Source organism: Gilbertella persicaria, assembly GCF_025201335.1.
Source record: "Gilbertella persicaria strain CBS 190.32 chromosome Unknown B0P05scaffold_14, whole genome shotgun sequence".
NCBI lineage: Eukaryota > Fungi > Mucoromycota > Mucoromycetes > Mucorales > Choanephoraceae > Gilbertella > Gilbertella persicaria.
The window spans coordinates 382,587-400,575 of record NW_026251975.1 but is presented as its reverse complement, the minus strand read 5'-3'; the positions used below and the strand labels follow the sequence as shown (position 1 = coordinate 400,575).

The 17,989-nt window shown below is 38.3% G+C and overlaps 6 protein-coding genes across 6 annotated transcripts; 4 read left to right on the top strand and 2 right to left on the bottom strand.

Annotated features, from left to right (window-relative positions):
- The first annotated feature begins 66 nt into the window (after positions 1–66).
- On the top strand, positions 67–4,147 carry B0P05DRAFT_508094 (p-glycoprotein). The gene is made up of 3 exons (XM_051575563.1): positions 67–1,763; positions 1,814–2,711; positions 2,759–4,147. Exons 1-3 carry the CDS (start codon positions 198–200, stop codon positions 4,075–4,077), a joined length of 3,783 nt encoding a protein of 1,260 aa, XP_051436163.1. The 5' UTR covers positions 67–197; the 3' UTR covers positions 4,078–4,147.
- B0P05DRAFT_52270 (Metallo-dependent phosphatase-like protein) lies at positions 3,817–5,681 on the top strand. Its single transcript, XM_051576003.1, has one exon. It carries the CDS (start codon positions 4,161–4,163, stop codon positions 5,592–5,594), a length of 1,434 nt encoding a protein of 477 aa, XP_051436162.1. The 5' UTR covers positions 3,817–4,160; the 3' UTR covers positions 5,595–5,681.
- B0P05DRAFT_586096 (formate--tetrahydrofolate ligase-domain-containing protein) lies at positions 5,672–9,008 on the bottom strand (the record flags this gene model as incomplete). Its single annotated transcript, XM_051582485.1, has 11 exons — positions 5,672–5,746; positions 5,794–6,244; positions 6,297–6,686; positions 6,738–7,517; positions 7,571–7,665; positions 7,736–8,034; positions 8,084–8,195; positions 8,240–8,477; positions 8,538–8,722; positions 8,775–8,919; positions 8,971–9,008. 11 exons carry the CDS (start codon positions 9,006–9,008, stop codon positions 5,672–5,674), a joined length of 2,808 nt encoding a protein of 935 aa, XP_051436161.1.
- Positions 9,009–9,829: 821 nt separating this feature from the next.
- On the top strand, positions 9,830–11,951 carry B0P05DRAFT_489037 (uncharacterized protein; the record flags this gene model as incomplete). Its single annotated transcript, XM_051575294.1, has 2 exons — positions 9,830–10,114; positions 10,175–11,951. Coding segments are annotated over exons 1-2 (1,794 nt in total), but the record flags the coding sequence as incomplete, so codon positions are not given.
- B0P05DRAFT_52202 (uncharacterized protein) lies at positions 11,908–12,891 on the top strand. Its single transcript, XM_051575929.1, has 2 exons — positions 11,908–12,709; positions 12,798–12,891. The coding sequence occupies exon 1, from the start codon at positions 11,974–11,976 to the stop codon at positions 12,457–12,459; it is 486 nt and encodes a 161-aa protein (XP_051436159.1). The 5' UTR covers positions 11,908–11,973; the 3' UTR covers positions 12,460–12,709; positions 12,798–12,891.
- Positions 12,892–13,079: 188 nt separating this feature from the next.
- On the bottom strand, positions 13,080–13,499 carry B0P05DRAFT_570682 (uncharacterized protein; the record flags this gene model as incomplete). The annotated part of the gene is made up of 1 exon (XM_051581327.1): positions 13,080–13,499. One exon carries the CDS (start codon positions 13,497–13,499, stop codon positions 13,080–13,082), a length of 420 nt encoding a protein of 139 aa, XP_051436158.1.
- Between the last annotated feature and the right edge of the window lie 4,490 nt (positions 13,500–17,989).

Below are 17,989 nucleotides of genomic sequence, written 5' to 3'. Positions count from 1 at the left end.
CCGCATAGGCTATTTAATGCCGAAGTATTCATATGAGACTTATGTTATTAACACGTTGATGTAATTGGTCTTTCTCGGCTTGCGATAAGCTTTTAAAGCCGCATCTATCTGGAATGATATAATGTACATGTATATCTAGAAAACATAGACAACTACTTTTCCTTTTTTCTCTTTTCTTTCTTTGTATATATCAAGCAATGGCAGATCAAACAAAGCCAAAAGATAAAAAGAAAGCAGAAACAGTCTCTATTTGGAGATTATTTCAATTTGCTACTAAGCTTGATCGATTGCTTATATTTGCAGCTATGATATGTTCATGTGCAAGTGGTGTTATACAGCCTGTCTCTATCTTGTTTTTTGGTAATGTGCTTAAGAACCTCAGTGATGCTATTGCAAATAATGAGAATCTGATGGACAAGGTGCTTCCTATCATTTTACTTTATGTCTATATGGGTGTAGGTGTTTTGGCAGCTGCTTATATCTCAAGTTGTTTATGGATCTTGACGGGGGAGAACCAGACACGCCGTATTCGACAGTCTTATGTCCATTCGATTTTGCGACAAGAGATGGGCTGGTTTGATAAAGCAGAAGAAGGCTCATTGACAACTCGTTTAGCAGCTGATATTCAGTTAATTCAAGACGGCATCTCTGAGAAATTCGGTCAGTTTCTGATGTGTTTTGCACAGTTTGTAGCAGGTTGCGCTGTTGCCTTTAGTAAGGGATGGCGATTGGCAGCTGTAATGATTGCAGTAACTCCCGCTCTTGCATGTACAGGTGGTGTGATGGGTATCTTGGTCACTAAATTCACAGTGGAGACACAAAATGCCTATGCAGATGCAGGGTCTATTTCTGAACAAGTTTTTGCTGGTATTCGTACCGTTTATTCGTTTTCATTGCAAGAGAGGTTCGCTAAACGTTATGATGACAAACTGGAAAATGCCATGCGTGCCGGAATGAAGCGCGGCATCATACTCGGAATAGGACTCGGTGTCTTTATGTTTTGTTTGTTTGCCATGTATGGTCTGTCTTTTTGGTATGGATCTGGTCTAGTAAGACAGCATACACTAGATGGAGCTACTGTCTTGGTTGTGTTTTTGTCGATGATGATGGGTGAATTTTCATTAATGCAACTGCCTACAAATTTGGCTGCTGTTTCTTCTGCTTCTGCTGCTGCCTACAAGATTTTTGAAACCATTCAACGAGTACCTGATATTGATTCAGATGACCAGAAAGGAAAGGTGCCAAAAGAAATACGCGGTGAAATCATCTTTAATCATGTCAAATTCAAGTATCCTACTCGTCCTGATACACTCATTCTCAAAGACCTCAGTCTCAAGGTCAAACCAGGCATGACAGTGGCTTTTGTTGGTCCTTCTGGATCGGGTAAATCCACCAGTGTGCAACTGTTGCAGCGGTTTTATGATCCCCTCTCAGGCCAAGTGTCTCTGGATGGTCACGATCTCAAGGAGTTGAATGTCAAGTGGCTTCGTCAACAAATAGGTGTTGTAAGTCAAGAACCTGTCTTGTTCAATATGAGTATTCGTCAGAATCTGATGATGGGAAGCACGCATCCAAACATTACGTTTGAAGACATCACTGCTGCCTGTAAAAAAGCAAATTGTCATAGCTTTATAAAGCAACTACCTCAAGGATACGACACATTAGTAGGAGAGCATGGCGGTATGCTATCGGGTGGGCAAAAACAGCGCATTGCTATTGCCCGAGCCATTTTGAAAAATCCAGCCATCTTGTTATTAGATGAGGTAAGTGCAACAAACATAAAATTACCTTTATTCATCTATTGGTCTCGTAGGCTACCTCTGCTCTTGACACGCAGTCTGAAAGACTTGTACAAAAAGCGCTTGATGAAGCCTCTACAAATCGTACTACTATTGTTATTGCTCATCGTCTTTCTACTGTTCGTAATGCTGATTTAATTGTTGTTATGGAGCAAGGTAACCTCATTGAACAAGGAACACATAGCGAATTATTGGCCAAGAGGGGGGTCTATGCTCAACTAGTCAAGAAGCAAGAAATCCAGACATCAAATGAAGAAGACACAGATCATGAAACATTATTGAGGAATGAAGCAATTGATGTCAACAGAAGAAGTTGCATTGAATTGCAGCAGCGTGGCTCTAGTCCCTCCACTGTCATCAGTATGGGAAGAAAGAGTCGCTATTCAGCAGTGGATGGTTATGAAGAGAAGCGACAAAGAGAAAAGCAAGAAAAAAAGGGTCGCAAAAAAATGAAGGCACCTGTCTGGAGAGTTTTGAGGCAGATGCGTCCTCAATGGGGATGGATGTCTCTTGGTTGCGTTGGTGCTGCTATGGCCGGTTCCGTGTTTCCTATGTATTCCTTGTTTTTCTCCAAAGTAATCACGCTCTTGAATGAAAATGATGACAAGAGTTATGGTCCCTTGGAAGGCCCAAACCTGTATTCTTTCTTGTTCGTTATCTTGGGTATTTGTGCTTTCTTTGGATTCTCTTTACAGGTAGTGTGTTTTGAAATTGCTGGTGCAAAGTATACACGCAAGCTGAGAAGTATGTTGTTTACTGCTTTTATGAAGCAAGAAATTGGATACTTTGATCGTGACGAAAATAGCGTGGGCTCATTGACTTCTAAGCTGGCTGTGGATGCAAAGAATGTCAATGAAATGATTACTCGAGTATGGGCTGATCTTATTCAAATCCTCTGTACTTCTGTTTTAGGTAAGAAATCATTATCATTGATGTGTGTTGTTGACTAGTCATTATAGGATTAACCATTGCTTTTGCACAGAGCTGGAAGCTAACTTTGATTATCATGTGTATGGCGCCATTGATTATTGCTGCTGCAGGCTGGAATTCTAAGGTGCAAGAAGGATTCGAAGGCAATACAAAAGATGCTAATGAAAAATCTGCTGAAGTTGCTAATGAAGCTATCAAGCAAATACGTACAGTCACTGCCCTTAACAAACAAAGCTATTTTGAAGATAAATACTATCAGGCAACCGATAGACCTCATCGACTTGCTCGCCGTAAAGCATTTACATCATCTATTGGTTTTGCGTTGCTTCAAGCCATACCTTTATTTACAAATGCAGTTGCTTTCTATGCCGGAGCAAAGCTTATTATGCAGCAACAACTAAGTCTGAATGGGATGGTGATGACCATGATGTCTATTATGATTATGGCTGATGGTGTTGGTAGAAGTAGTGTGTTTATTCCGATCTTTGTGAAGGCCAAGATTGCCGCTATCACTGCCTTTGAAATCATTGATCGTCAACCTAGTATTGATCCTGACTTGGAAGGTATCGAGTTTGAACATGATGATATTGATGGTGCTATTAGCTTTGATAATGTGGCCTTCCGGTACCCTGCAAGACCTGATATTCCTATTTTTGATGGCGAATTCAACTTAAAAGGCAAATCAGGACAAACAATTGCCCTTGTGGGTCCTTCTGGATGTGGTAAATCAACCACCATTGGCATGCTTCAAAGATGGTATGACCCTCTCAAGGGCACTGTGCGACTCGATAACCACAACGTCAAGGCATTTTCACTCCATAATCTTCGAAAGAAAATGGCTCTTGTAGGTCAAGAACCCATCTTGTTTGATCTTTCTATTGCCGAAAACATTCGGTTTGGTGTAGACCAAGATAAGAAAGTTGGCCAACATGAAGTAGAGGAAGCATGTAAAGCAGCCAATATTCATAAATTTATCACAAGTCTGCCTGATGGATATCAAACGCGCGTAGGCGATAAAGGATCTCAATTATCGGGTGGACAAAAGCAACGTATTGCTATTGCGCGTGCCTTGATTCGTAAACCAAAGCTACTTTTGCTGGATGAAGCTACCTCAGCTTTAGATAGTGAAAGTGAAAAGCTAGTACAGCAAGCATTAGACAGCATCCTTGAAGAAGGAGGTCGTACAACCATCACCATTGCACATAGGCTATCTACTATCACAAACGCAGACTTGATTTGTGTCATTAAAGGAGGCCGTGTCATTGAGCAAGGAAACCACTGGAGCCTACTTAAACTTAATGGCGTCTACAGTGACCTGGTAAGACAACAATCACTAAACGCTTCCTAAGGACTTAGGTGTGACAAAAAAATACCTATTAAAAAGCCGTTTTCTTTGTACTTAATAAACTTGCCTTTCCTAATACTAATGAAATGAGTCGCCACTTTCAAAGCACAGACTTTAGTGAGCCTTATTCTTCAGTGTCATTTCAATACAAACAGCAAACTTCGCCTTACCCGTATAGTCAGCACGAAAACATATTCCCCAAGAAACAGCAAATTGCGAGATGGTATCGACTTCATCAAAAGACTATTCTTTTACTGTCCATGTTTCTACTGTTTGTACTTTACTGTTTACGAGGAACAGTTTCTGTATATTGGACATTTGTGAAGATCAAGATGGACAATACCATGTTTGATCGTGGCTATGTTGCTTGTGGTTTACTCAGAAAAGAACCCATGTTATTTATACAAGATACTCAGCATGTTCAAGTTATTTGGGAAATGAATTGTGGCATGTCAAACAAAGAAATGGCCATCACTTATTGGCATCAAGACAATGAAGCCGAGAAAACTGTCATTGGCTCTCTTGAGCCCAAAACGTTGGATGCTTATCATACAGTTTACAAAGCCACATTAGGTCCTCTTGTTCAGGGCGGATCGATTCACTATACAATTGATATGATCAAGCAAAACAAGCTCAAGAAAAGACTTGCAGGTTACACATTTGAATGGTTTATTGATAGGGATCAACAGCCTATCCGCATTGCTGCTATCGCCGATAACCAGTTTGGCATGATGACCTTTTCATCTATCTTACGACAGATACGAAAACTACCTCAAAAGCCTCACTTTTTATTACATGCGGGTGATGCAGTTCAAAACTACCCTTCTTTACGTCAATGGCAAACAGACTTTGCTGCTCCATTGACAGCACACGGACTTGTTCAGACAATGCCTTTGATCTATGCTCATGGAAATCATGACTATGACACTGTAGGCGATTATACCTATAGTCGGTCTGCAAATTCAGATACTCCTTGGTTTGCTTTTTCCATGGCCAACAATGCAATTCGATTTATTGTATTAGATAGCAATCTCGATTGGGACTCACAAGATGAATGGCTTCGACAAGAGATTAAGACAGACGAATTCAAGCGGGCACAGTTTCGTATTGTCGTCGTCCACGTACCGCCCTTTTTGGAATATTGGGATCCAGAAGCTTGGTTTCAGTTAGGTCAAAGTGAATGGGGCGCATTTATCAAGGATCGTTACGTACCGCTGTTTGAAGAAGGCGGCGTTGATCTAGTAATTTCAGGCCATCAGCACAATTACGAAAGAGGGGAACGCCATGGTGTTCATTATGCAATTATTGGTGGTGCTGGTGGTGACTTAGATTTTGAACAAGTTAAAGATTGGGGCATGTATGAAGCTAAATTATTGGATTTTCATTTTGTGATGCTTGAATTCAGGCCTTCTGAAGTACCCAATGAACCATGGGTATTACAATGGGACACTTATGATATAAAGGGACAAAAAGTAGATACAGCTTTAATTGCTGCTCGTCCTAAAACAGTTGATTTTTAATGTAGATAGAAACGAGGGAAGAAAGAGAAAAAAAAGTATTATACCAAGTAATAAAGCTATTTATATGTTTACAGAATTTAGAAAAGACCAACAACTTGGCCATTCTCATCCAAGTCAACATCAAAGAAACAAGGACGAGTGGGCAAACCAGGCTATAGAAAAGAATGAGCATATATTATATCATAAGTCTATCACTTACCATAGTCTGCATGGCACCAACCAAAGGATAGAGGAAGCCAGCACCAACAGAAGCACGGATATCACGAATAGGAACAGTAAAACCAGTAGGGACACCCTTAAGGTTAGCATCATGACTGAAACTGTATTGTGTCTTGGCCATACAAATAGGTAGAGAGCCAAAGCCTTGACGGGTATAAGTCTCGATCTTTTCCTTTGCCAAATCACTGTATTCAACACCATCAGCACCGTAAATTTCACGACAGATAGACTCAATCTTCTTTTCAATAGGCAAGTCAAGATCATAAAGGAACTTGAAATCGCTAGGTTGTTCACAGGCCTTGATAACAGCCTTACCAAGATCAATGGCACCAGCGCCACCACGAGCCCAATGATCACAAGCAACAGCATCAAAAGCGCCGGCTTCTAAGGAGATCTTGCGAACAAGTTCCATTTCAGCATCAGTATCATTGCTATTTTTTTTTTTAGTTAGCGTTTGCTATGATATTTGACGGTCAAACTTACGTGAAACGGTTAACGGCAACGACAACAGGGACGCCAAACTTCTTTGCGTTTTGAATGTGCTTGGCCAAGTTGCAACAGCCCTTTTCCAAGAGTTCTAAGTTTTCTTGGCTATAAACTTCGGGCAAAGGCTTGCCGGCAACTACTTCGGGACCATCGCCATGTGTCTTAAGAGCTCTGACAGTAGCGACAATGATAACAGCATTAGGTTGCAAACCAGAGACACGGCACTTAATATCAAAGAACTTTTCCATACCCATGTCAGCACCAAAACCAGCTTCAGTAATAACATAACCAGGCTCCATATCAGCACCATCAGAACCAGCCAATTTAAGAGCAATCTTATCAGCCAAAATAGAAGAGTTACCATGAGCAATGTTGGCAAAAGGACCACTATAGAAAAGTGTAAACAAGTGAGATGGTTTATAGGCATAAATAACTTACGCATGGACAATAGTAGGTGTGCCTTCAAGAGTTTGCATCAAATTAGGCTTAATGGCATCCTTCATCAAGACAGTCAAAGCACCACCAATACCGAAATCATCAGCAGTAATAGGTTCTCCACTCTTAGAAGAAGCAACAACCATTTTGCCTAAGCGTTCACGCATATCCTTTAAATCAGTGGCCAAAGCAAGAACAGCCATGACTTCACTGGCAACAGTAATATCAAAACCAGTTTGACGTTCCATACCCTTTTCAGTGGGAGCTTGACCAATCGTGATCTTTCTCAAGAAACGGTCATTGATATCAACACCACGTTGCCAGGTGATGGTGGCAGGATCAATATCCAAGCGAACAAAGCGAGCAATCTCTTCTTCTGTCAAATCGTCGGGGTTTGTCTTATTGATACCCAACTTTTCAAGACGCTTCAACATGACAGGAGCAAAAGAACGAACGCCCTTCTTGGCAGGACAAAGGCGGTTAAAGAGGGCTTTGTTGGATTGAGTGTTTTCATGGAAAATACGGGCATCGATAGCAGCAGCCAACAAGTTGTTGGCAGCAGTGACAGCATGCAAATCACCAGTCATGTGCAAATTGAATTCATCCATGGGGATAACTTGAGAATAACCACCACCAGCAGCACCACCCTTGATACCAAAAGTAGGACCTTGAGAAGGTTGACGAACACAAGCAAAAGCAGCCTTGTTTAAATGAGCACCAAGGGCTTGAACAAGACCAATGGTCGTGGTTGATTTACCTTCACCAAGAGGTGTGGGTGTAATACTAAAGTACAAATATCAGTATGTGAAAAATGTTCCTATATATATTTTTTTTACCCAGTAACGACAATGTAACGACCATCCTTACGATGCTTGAGTCTGTCCAATACATCCAAACCAATCTTGGCCTTGGCAGTACCATACAATTCATACTAATAAAAAATAAGGCGGTTTAGTCGAAAACCTTATTTTAAGTTCATCCTTTTTTTTTTTTTTTTTTACCTCGCTGCTAACCAAACCGATTTCTCTACAGAGTTCATCAATATGCTTGGGGGTTTGAGCTTTGGCAATCTCAATATCAGAAGGAACAGGTGTCTTCAAGTCAAGTTCAAGAGCAGAAATATCGCGTTTACGACTCAAAGTTAAGAATCTTTCAGCACTAATAGCAGTGTTTTCCATCAACATGGCGACAGTCATAGGACCAACACCTCCAGGAACAGGAGTGATATGAGAAGCAACTTCCTTTGCCTTGTCATATTCAACATCGCCTACCCAACGAATACCTGACTTTTTGGTAGCGTCTAAAGAAGGAAAAATAGTTGGAAAAAAGGAATTTGTACTACCTTTTACCTTCAACAGCGTTAGTGCCGACATCAATGACAACAGCTCCAGGCTTGATCCAATCACCCTTAACTAATTCAGTCTTGCCTGCAGCAGCAACAACGATATCAGCGTTCTTGATCTATAGGATGTGAATACACAAGTGTTGAGCAGAAGCGCACTTACAATGCTTTGAATATCAGGTGTCTTTGAGTGACAAAGAGTAACCGTGGCGTGTTCAGCAGTCAACAAAGTAGCGACAGGGGCACCAACAATGTCACTACGACCAACAACAGCAGCTTGCTTACCAGCGATTTCAATACCAGTAGACTTCAATAAATGGATAATACCCTTTGGTGTACAGGGTAAAAACATAGGTTCACCATTCCTCTTGGCCATATTACCAATATTGACTGCATGAAAGCTTTTTTTATATAATGGTTAAAATGTTTTCCATCTTCTCACAAAGCATGAATTTACTTACCCATCTACATCTTTTTGATAATCGATGGCTTCAATGACAGCAGCTTCATCAATGTGTCCAGGCAAGGGCATTTGAACAAGAATACCATGAATGCGATAATCATTATTGAGCTGTTGGACTTTTCTTAGAAGTTCGGATTGAGAAATGCTTTCAGGCAACTTTTCCATAGTGATAGAGATCCCAGTCTATAATGCAAACGTTATTTCATTGCTCAAAGAAAACAGGAAAACTATCTACCTCTTTGGCAGCCTTGTCTTTCATCTTGACATAGATAGAGGAATCTTCCCGGTTACCGACTTGGATCATAGCCAAGTGAGGATTGAAATGAGGATATTTATCTTTAATAGAAGTAATCTTATCCTTTACTTGGTTGCGAACAGCTCTATAGGTTAATAGATAAACAACATGAATGTAAATAGTATCTGATATTTACTGTGCAATAGCCTTTCCATCAATAACAGTAGCGGGCATTTGTTGATAAGAACGTTTAAAGAAAAGAAGTGAAGAAGAAGAAGAAAGAAGACGAGAACGCGAAAGGGCTGACAGCATTTTTCTCACTAAAAAAATAAACAAGTGTGTATGTGTGACAACTGATGATACAGTATTTCTACTTCAAATTCAGACGAATCAAAATTATTTTTCAGATGTTTAGCTTACCTTTTTTGGATGAAGTAAAATGAAAATTAGCTGTAAGACATGTTTTAAAATAAGATGAATTGCTCATCTAATTGTGGATGCTCAAGATAACAATTTCGTTTTTTGATGGTTTTTTTTAAATTACTGAAACAAAATGCTTATACAGTATATTTTCAAGAGCTTTTTTGTAGCAAACAACAAGTGAAGAATGGTTGATATATAGTTCAGTGCTATACATGCAGTGTCATATACACTTGCAATACAGGATTTTAGTCTGATTCGACATGTCAACGCTGTTAAGAATATTTATGATATTTTTATTTCTGCTGTCCAAAAAAAAAATAACGCTCTCGTGCCTATCCTAATGGGCATTATAAAAAACCTCTTTATACAACCGTACGTGTACATTCAGTTATTACTGACTTGTTCAGAAAACAGTTGATTCTATATACATATTTCATAATTTAAGACAACTTTATTGAATTGTTAGTAATACATCATCGATTTGGGATATTCAAAAGATAATACATACTTAAGAGTGTGCTTTATATGTGATGTTGTGACCTTACATAAGTTATAAAAAGTTTTTTCGAGAGAAAAGAATGTATATTTAACATGTCACATCAAAGCTCATATTTACTATATTCTGATTTGGTGGCAATGAATAAAATAACCAAAAAATCCATTTTTTTCATTTCTTTCAATTATATACTATATAGTGTAATAGCTTTCTTCTAGCCAATACTATCTATTATGAAAAGAAGTGGAAAACAGTCTGATAATGGTCGTGGAATCAATACTGGTAAAGTCGAATATTATAGTAAATAGATGAAATCCCATTGACCACACTTTTTCTGATACAACAGAAGAAACCGAACAAGAAGTTACTGAAGATAATTGAGATGAAGATTTCCAACCGATTATGTATAGAAAAAGAACTAGTACGTCTTATTACATGATCTTTATGTACAGGTCTAATCTAACTTTTCATATACGTAAAGAAAACACGCCGTATAGTTCTGAAAATAAAAAGGCTAAACTAAATAATGTGGTCCATACCTCTTCTAATACAAGTGCTACTGCTAGCTCAAGCTCCATAATAATCAACCTCAGCTCTTCAGCAGTCAAACCAAGCTCTTCAGTAGTTGAATCAAGCTCTTTAGTTGCTGAATCAAGCTCCTCCAATTCAAATGTTGCCAATTCAAGCTCCCCAGTTTCTGAACAAATTAAACAAGTGATCACTATTCAAAATATTTGGAATCAGGATCATGTACGACCTTTATACGATTTAGTCGACAATGTCAATATACTAGTTTTACATACTTATAGTTTCTCAAAATACATATTTTTGGAGGAGCTAAAGAATAGCATTGACTTCAGCTTGGCAGATTTTGTAACAAAGGAGTTTTTCGTAGAGGTGTTTCTGGCTCTGATCATTCGTCGTAATGTTCCTGGAAAGGTAAAAGATAGAACCGCTATCTATCGTGAATTGATATCTCGTCACAAATCATCGTATTTTGAAGATGCTCAATATACTCCGTTTGAGATAAAGTACGCGCAACAGCTCGCATTGTACGAATGTACTAAAATTAATACGGCTTACCACAATAATATCAAGGCACATTTTGGTAACAGATTGCGTATGTTATTGAACATGCTTTCTAAAAAAGAAGAAAAGTTACTCAGTCTCGATCATCGTATGAAAGCTGTAAATGCCACGAAACAAGCTATAAAAGAAGCCCGCCGAAAAGAAGTATTTGAACCCTTTAACAAAATGAAATTCGCTGTATCAAAAAAAGAAATTCCTTCTTCGGACGTCCTGGATGAAAAAGCATTATCATCTGTAAGGGACTTACTATCAACTTACCCAAACAACTACAAATTCGAAAAGAATTCTATCTATTATGATGTTAAAGCTCACCCAGAGAAGCATTTCAATGCTTTCTACAAGATTGCTAAACTTCTGGAAACTGAAGCAGCTAAAACATTTAATTGTTTTCCAATCAAAACATCGTTTATACCATCCTACATTACTCTGGATTCCAAAATAGTTCATCATCACATACTGAAGCAGAAAACTTCCTTCAAGGCGGAACAAAAGTTTGAGATTTGGAGCAACGTCGTTAATTTAAACAAGAAATCATTCAAACCTCAAGGACTTAATAAATCTCTACGATTTCAGGGTACCATTGAAACTGATGGTATTTGTGCTTCGGTGTTAAAACAGAATATCACCACGGGTAAAAAGCAGCCAAGAATGAATAATAAGAAGACAGATACTATCGACGAGGAGTATGTCGAAAATATACTACCTGCTACACTGAAGGAAAACCAAGGCAAATACGTTTTAATTGACCCTGGAAGACGAGACCTTATGTTTTGCATGCAAGAGTCAAGTACGAAGGAGAAGCCCCAAATTCTAAAATATACAAAAATCACTAGAAATAAGCTGACTAGACATAACAAAATATTAAGCAAACAAAATACGCCAGAGTCAGTAAAAATCGCCCAACTCATTTTGTCTAAAACCGTATCTTCTTCAGTAGACATTACAAAATTTAGGGATTACATCAAAACCAGAGCCTCTGTCACACATGTATTAACGAGATATTATGGAAATGAAACAATGACGATCAATGAATCATATTTCCCTGGATCTGTCACGGAATTCTCAATACGACGAGGATGTTTATACTATGGAGATTTGTTTGTTATAAATTTTCGAGGATATTATCCGCAACCGAAAGACACTACTAGCACCACTACTGATTTGAATTTGTATGCGACTTATTTGGAAATCATGTTAAAACAAAAGCACATCGCACAGCGTCTGACTGCAACAACAAAAAACTCACTAAATGCACTGATTAGTAACATGTCCTTAAGTAATGAAGATAATGGGTTAAAACACAAAGCAAGCACACAATTAGAAAAGTTGCGACTGTTACCTTTCAGAAAGATAAAATTCAACAGCAAGCTCTATCACGATCAAAATGATGCCAATTTGGTTCAACGGCTAAAGCTAAAGTTTGGGAAAAACTCGATTTTAGTGATAGGTAATTGGTCTGCTCCGAATACGAAATTCCAGGAGCCCACAAGAAGTAAAGGCCTAATCAAAATGTTGAAGAAGGCAGGATTTACTGTTCTTTTAATCGACGAGTTTAAAACGTCCTCATATTGCCCTACTTGCGAAAGCGAACTGGAGACATTCAAGACTGTTGTCAACCCTCGCCCATACAAAAGAGCCGATGCACCAACTGTTGAATGTCACGGTTTATTAAGGTAGACGATAATAATAATTGTAGAATGGAGCTATTAATGACTATAACCACTGGATTATTAGATGTCAAAATCTTAAATGTCTTGATAACGGCGAAAAACAAAGAAGAAAACTCTGGAACCGGGACTTGGCCGCAGTGCTGAACTTTAAGAAGATAGTTGAAAGCTTACGAGAAACTGGTCGAAGACCAGCAATATTTTGCAGAAAAAACACCGAAACTATCCACCAAGGTTAACGCTTTGGTTATTTAATGCAGGTACCTACTTTTGAATTTAACATAACAATCGTTTTCCGTAACTAAATTTTCATTTGTCTAAATTTCCATTTTACTTCATCCAAAAAAGGTAAGCTAAACATCTGAAAAATAATTTTGATTCGTCCAAAAAAAAATTAACATCGTCTGAATTTGAAGTAGAAATACTGTAGTCTGAGCAAAAGTACACAAGAAGCGCTTTCAAGAGGCGAAATAAAAAAAAAGAGATCTTTATTGTAGTTTTATTGAATACTTGATTGGTTAATCGCTCGAGACAAAAATGTCGCACGTTTAAAAAGGAGATCATCTCTTGCTCACACTCGAAAAAAAATTGTCAGTCTCGGTTGATTTTCTTCAAACCCAGGGAAGCTATTTATCTTCTTGAATTGGCTCCGTTTACATTTGTTTCTTGTCCTGTATGAATGATGGTTGCATCTGTTTCTGAGGAATCATGAATATTCACCAATATATGTGCATCTTGGGTATATTGAGGGGTATCTTCAAAAGGATTTTCAGTTGGTCTTTGCATTTGCTCAGCTCTCTGTCTTTGTATGTCTTGAGCAAATAGTTGCTGTAACAAGGCAGGCTTCATTTGTTGGAGTTGACTTGCTGACAGTGCTTGGTTTAATTCACGTTGCTGTTGGTTGTGTTCCAGTCGATGTTGCTCGGACAAGATATCTTTTTTTGCTCGCATCTTCATTCTTTTTAGCCAACAAACATAAGTCAACAAGACGACAATGATTGCTATTAAAGAGAAAATGACAATGAATAAGGACTCGTTTGTGTTTGGCATAATATGAAGAAGAAAAAGAGAACAAGACAATAAACTTTTGCTTTTAAATTAATTAGTTTGTACGACGTCTTTTAACCCAAAAGAAGCCATTTATCATGTGGAATTATCAAGGACAATAAAGAGAAGACAATAGTTCTCTAATTTGAACGGCGTGTAACTGTTTCGAGACAAGAGAGCACTGATCAAGGTCCCTTTGTTAATAAGGTCATTGTAGTGCATTAATGGCACTTTTCCTAATTAAGAGTAATGCATAAATGGGAAGTACCTGAAATGTGTTTATTTTGTCAGACATGCAATTTGCATTATTAATTTCTTTATCATATGCGTTGGATTTTCTATCTCCAAATTTGACAAACGTTTGTATATTAATCTTAATGAACGTATAAATCATAAGCATTTTGATGGACATGACAGCCAAACAAATGAGACAGGGAAAGAGGCTCTTCATATGATAAATGAGTTTTTCTCGAGACAAGGTATTATTCATGTTATGAAATCGATCAAAAACATGGTATCTTTTTAGATTGGATATATTTAAAGTTTCAGAGCTTTGAATTTTATTGATGAACAAAAAAGCAGCATGATACTTCGTTCTTGAGACTGTGCCTTTTACGAGGGAAAGATGATTTTTGTCTCAATGAAAATTCCTTGCCTCTAAACATTGGTAGGTACTATCCTTCAATCCTTGTTGCTTTGCGAATCTTGCTAATATTTTTGACTCTCTAGCTTCAGCTGTATTATCTGTTTAGTTTCTACTAATGCATCTACCATATAGTCTCTCTAAATTTGTTCGTTTTGAGTATCAGAGCATCAAAGCCTCATACAAAACGCTTGTATCGGGGATTGACAATGAGAAAAATGAAAGCAATTTGTTTCCTCGTGAGCATCAAAAATACAAGCTTTTTTTTTCTGTGGCCAGGCATCTTTCTAGATCTAGTCTCTGATGCACTTGCATCTTTCAATTTTTCTCGGATTCGGTCTCAAACCAATTGTCCTCTTTCAGTAGCCATGGTAACCTTGATCGGTCTCTCTGAAATCTGGAAGGCCCATTGGACCCATACCATGCAGAACCAACCATTCCATTATCTCTCTGTTCTTCATAGCACTCGCTATCAAATTAAGCGTATAGCTGCTGAAAATGACTTTTCATCTTGAGAGGTCTTTTCTCGCAATAGCTGCTCTTCTTTCTTTTTATATTTTTCTACTTTCTTACCATCGTACCAATTTTGTTTTTCTTTATATTCTCTTACAATAAATGATTGTCGAGCACCTCTTTTAGTGGGTCCCTCCCAAGACAACTAATACGTGCGGCAAATAAAATCGTTAAAAAAATTCAAGCTTTTGGCTAAAACTGCATAAAGACACAGGTATTCGGCTTTAATCTGGTGACAGAAGTTGTATATCTTTGCATTTTGAGTTATTTAATGTAAAGTGCACAACAGGTTTACTGCCAAAATATTGATTAGATATGTAAAAATGTCTTTCAGGTTTTTCGCTTATATCCTACCATCTTCATAGTATAATTAGCAAATAAATATATTAACAAAAAGCTAGAGCCTCCAACGCACATTTTGAGTATTTAACCTTATCGATAGCTCTATTTTTCGTCTTGCAGTGCTGAGAGGAAGATCAGAAGTTGTCAAAAAAAATCTTTTTTGTTAGTGTTTTATTTATTGCTCCACATAGACGAATGTGAACCACTGTCAAGAGGTGGGCGCAAATTAAAATGTTATAAAGTAAAATAAAAGAATTGTAGAAATAGAAGAGATTAAGTATGAGCTAGATGAGTTGAGTTATTTAGCTTCTTATCCGTTAGAGTCTTGAGTTTATGTGTTTCTCTGCTACTTGTAGTTGCAGATTAACATGGGTTTGTTGCAGTAGCCTTTGAGGATCAAAGGATACATTATCAAAGATAGATCTCCAGTGAGCCTTCCAAATTTTCGTTAATGCAGTAAACACCACGTCTTGTATAGTGAGATTGTTATTTTGACAGTATTTAGTAGGATGGAAGTCCAATGATTGCACTGCCATAATTATACCATCGATAGTAAAAGTTGACCACAGGAACTTAAAAATCAGTTCACGCCAAAAGAAATCCTTGGACAAACACATAAACAGCAAATGGTTATCATCTTCGGAACGGAATGAACAAATCAAACATATCGAAGGCCGAAAAGTATCTTAAATAAAGCGATTTAGGCGGATTTGGGTGAGCAATTTATGTAAAATAAATCGATAAACCACATTTCTTGTTACAGAGAGCAACGACATGGTCCAGAATTCAGGCCAGAACTGTGAAGACCGAGCTTGAAAAATTGAAAGGACAGGTTGAAACTCAAGGTAGTTTAAACGGCATGCCTTTGCCAATATGGACTTGATTGAATTGAAATTGTCAGGTAAATCAAGACAATTCACCAAAGACTGGAATGTAAGCATAGCAGTGTATGGGGAAGTACTACCCAAGTGCGACGGAGCTTCTAAATAAGCAGCAAAGAAGGGAAATGGTTTCACCTTATGTCTTTAGACAGCTTGGATTAATTTTTGTTGAGGGCCCATCAGTTCTTCAGGGATATCAGTTGCTGGTTTCCATTCAATGACTTGTGTAGAAAGATTGAACGACATGAGACTACCAACAAGAAGATGACGACTAGCAATCGGGAGATATGAACGATTTGGGACAACTGAGTGCATGACAGCAATAAAAGGCAGGAGTAAGCAAGCCGCAGGATTTAGCTGCATCGTATCGAAATTACGAGGAATTCGATCCAAAGAAGAATACAAGAGATGAATAGTGGATGTTCTTGCTTTAGGAGCAGAGGCAAACTTTTTGAATCTCTTAGTGTTCGGAAACAGCAAAGGAATCTGAACATGCGTCGCCCCAATTGCGTACTGTAAATGAATCTTCAAAAGTTTTTTCCAGTATACTTCAGTTGAATCTAGTAGTAGAGGCACTACTCATCGAAAATATAGTGCATCTCTTTGCAAAACTAGATATAGCACTCCTAGTCCACTAACGTCTTTTGTCTATGTACAAGTACTCCAAGCAATCTTTGGAAAAATATTCTTGTTCATGAAACGGCTTGCTAAGGACTGGATACAAGAGAGTTCTGTCTTGGTAAAAGGAACCACACAAAAAAAGGTACCAACATTTGGAGAACACCAGAGTATTGATTACTGTTGCTCATCCCAATACCGACAGATTGCGTACAGAGTGCATATTGAAGTGTTGATCTAGTTGGGCCAGTAGATCAGCAAAAAAGGTGGCTCTTTGCTCTAGAGATTGTAACAAAGGAAAGCCAAGGTGGATTGTTGGTTGACTGTTCTCAGTTGACGTTATTCATTCAATCTGAAGTGGCAACAGGTGTCTAGACCAAAATCGAAACGGATCTCTTCCTAATAGCGATACTGCTTCAACCTTGTTATAATTGATCAACGCATTAGAAGTCCAACAATAGATCTTGATACGCTTTTGCACTCAAACCAGACCATCAGGATCATGAACAAACACGATAGTATCGTCCGCATAGCATAGTATCTTTGTAGACACCCTAGTTGACCATATGGACGTTGATGGAAGAAAAGCTGGAGCTAATTGCAACGTGTATCCTTTCATCAACTCATCTTCAAGAACAGGCCTTAGAAAGGGATCAAAAGCCAGGTTGTACAATACTGGTGAAATAGGGTCGCCTTGCTTGAGTCCTCTTTTCTTGTGAACCACTCGAGTGAAGTATTCATTAACATTGATCTTGATTGAGTTATTGGAAAGAGAATTGAAAATTGTTATTACTATATTTTCAGGGAATCCAAACTTCAAAAGTATGTGTTTTAGATAGTTTACATTGACTCTGTTGTAAGCCTTACAATGCGCGCATCAGCTGGGTAACTGGGAAAGCCTTTAATAAAGGTACCGTTAACCAAATACACTCCTTCATTCAAGATTGTTTGGCGACCCAAACCATCTTTTCTCCAAACAGTTTCCTAAACGAACGGCTGAGATATTTGCGGATCACAGGTACGCGGCCACAATAATCTTCATAGCCACCGTTCTCGTCCATATTCTTGTTAAAATCAAGAAGGACATCAAACGAGAGCTCTTCATCTTTGATATCCGTAGTATCGATAAGAAAACTGTCTTTCTCAATGCCTTTTATAAAAGGTTAAACAAGTTAACAGGTGTTGGTTGAGCAGAGTCGGACAAGGGTGACTCACTGATGGTATATGAGTCTGTAAACGATGCAGATGGAGTGAAGACAATTGGTCAAAAGGACGAGTTGGTACTTGCCTAACCTGACACTACTTTTTCCCAAGAGAGAGAGAGATGTTGTTATTATTGTTCTTCTTGCCTGAGCTGGAAGCTTTGGCCTGAAGGTTACGATTCGGAGAGTTAAGCGGAAGAGCCATGAGAAGTTGTCAAATTAAAGATTTTCATGAATAGTACCCTTTGGTCAAAAGGCATATTTTGGCCATTCTGGAGATGTCGCTTTTTTGGT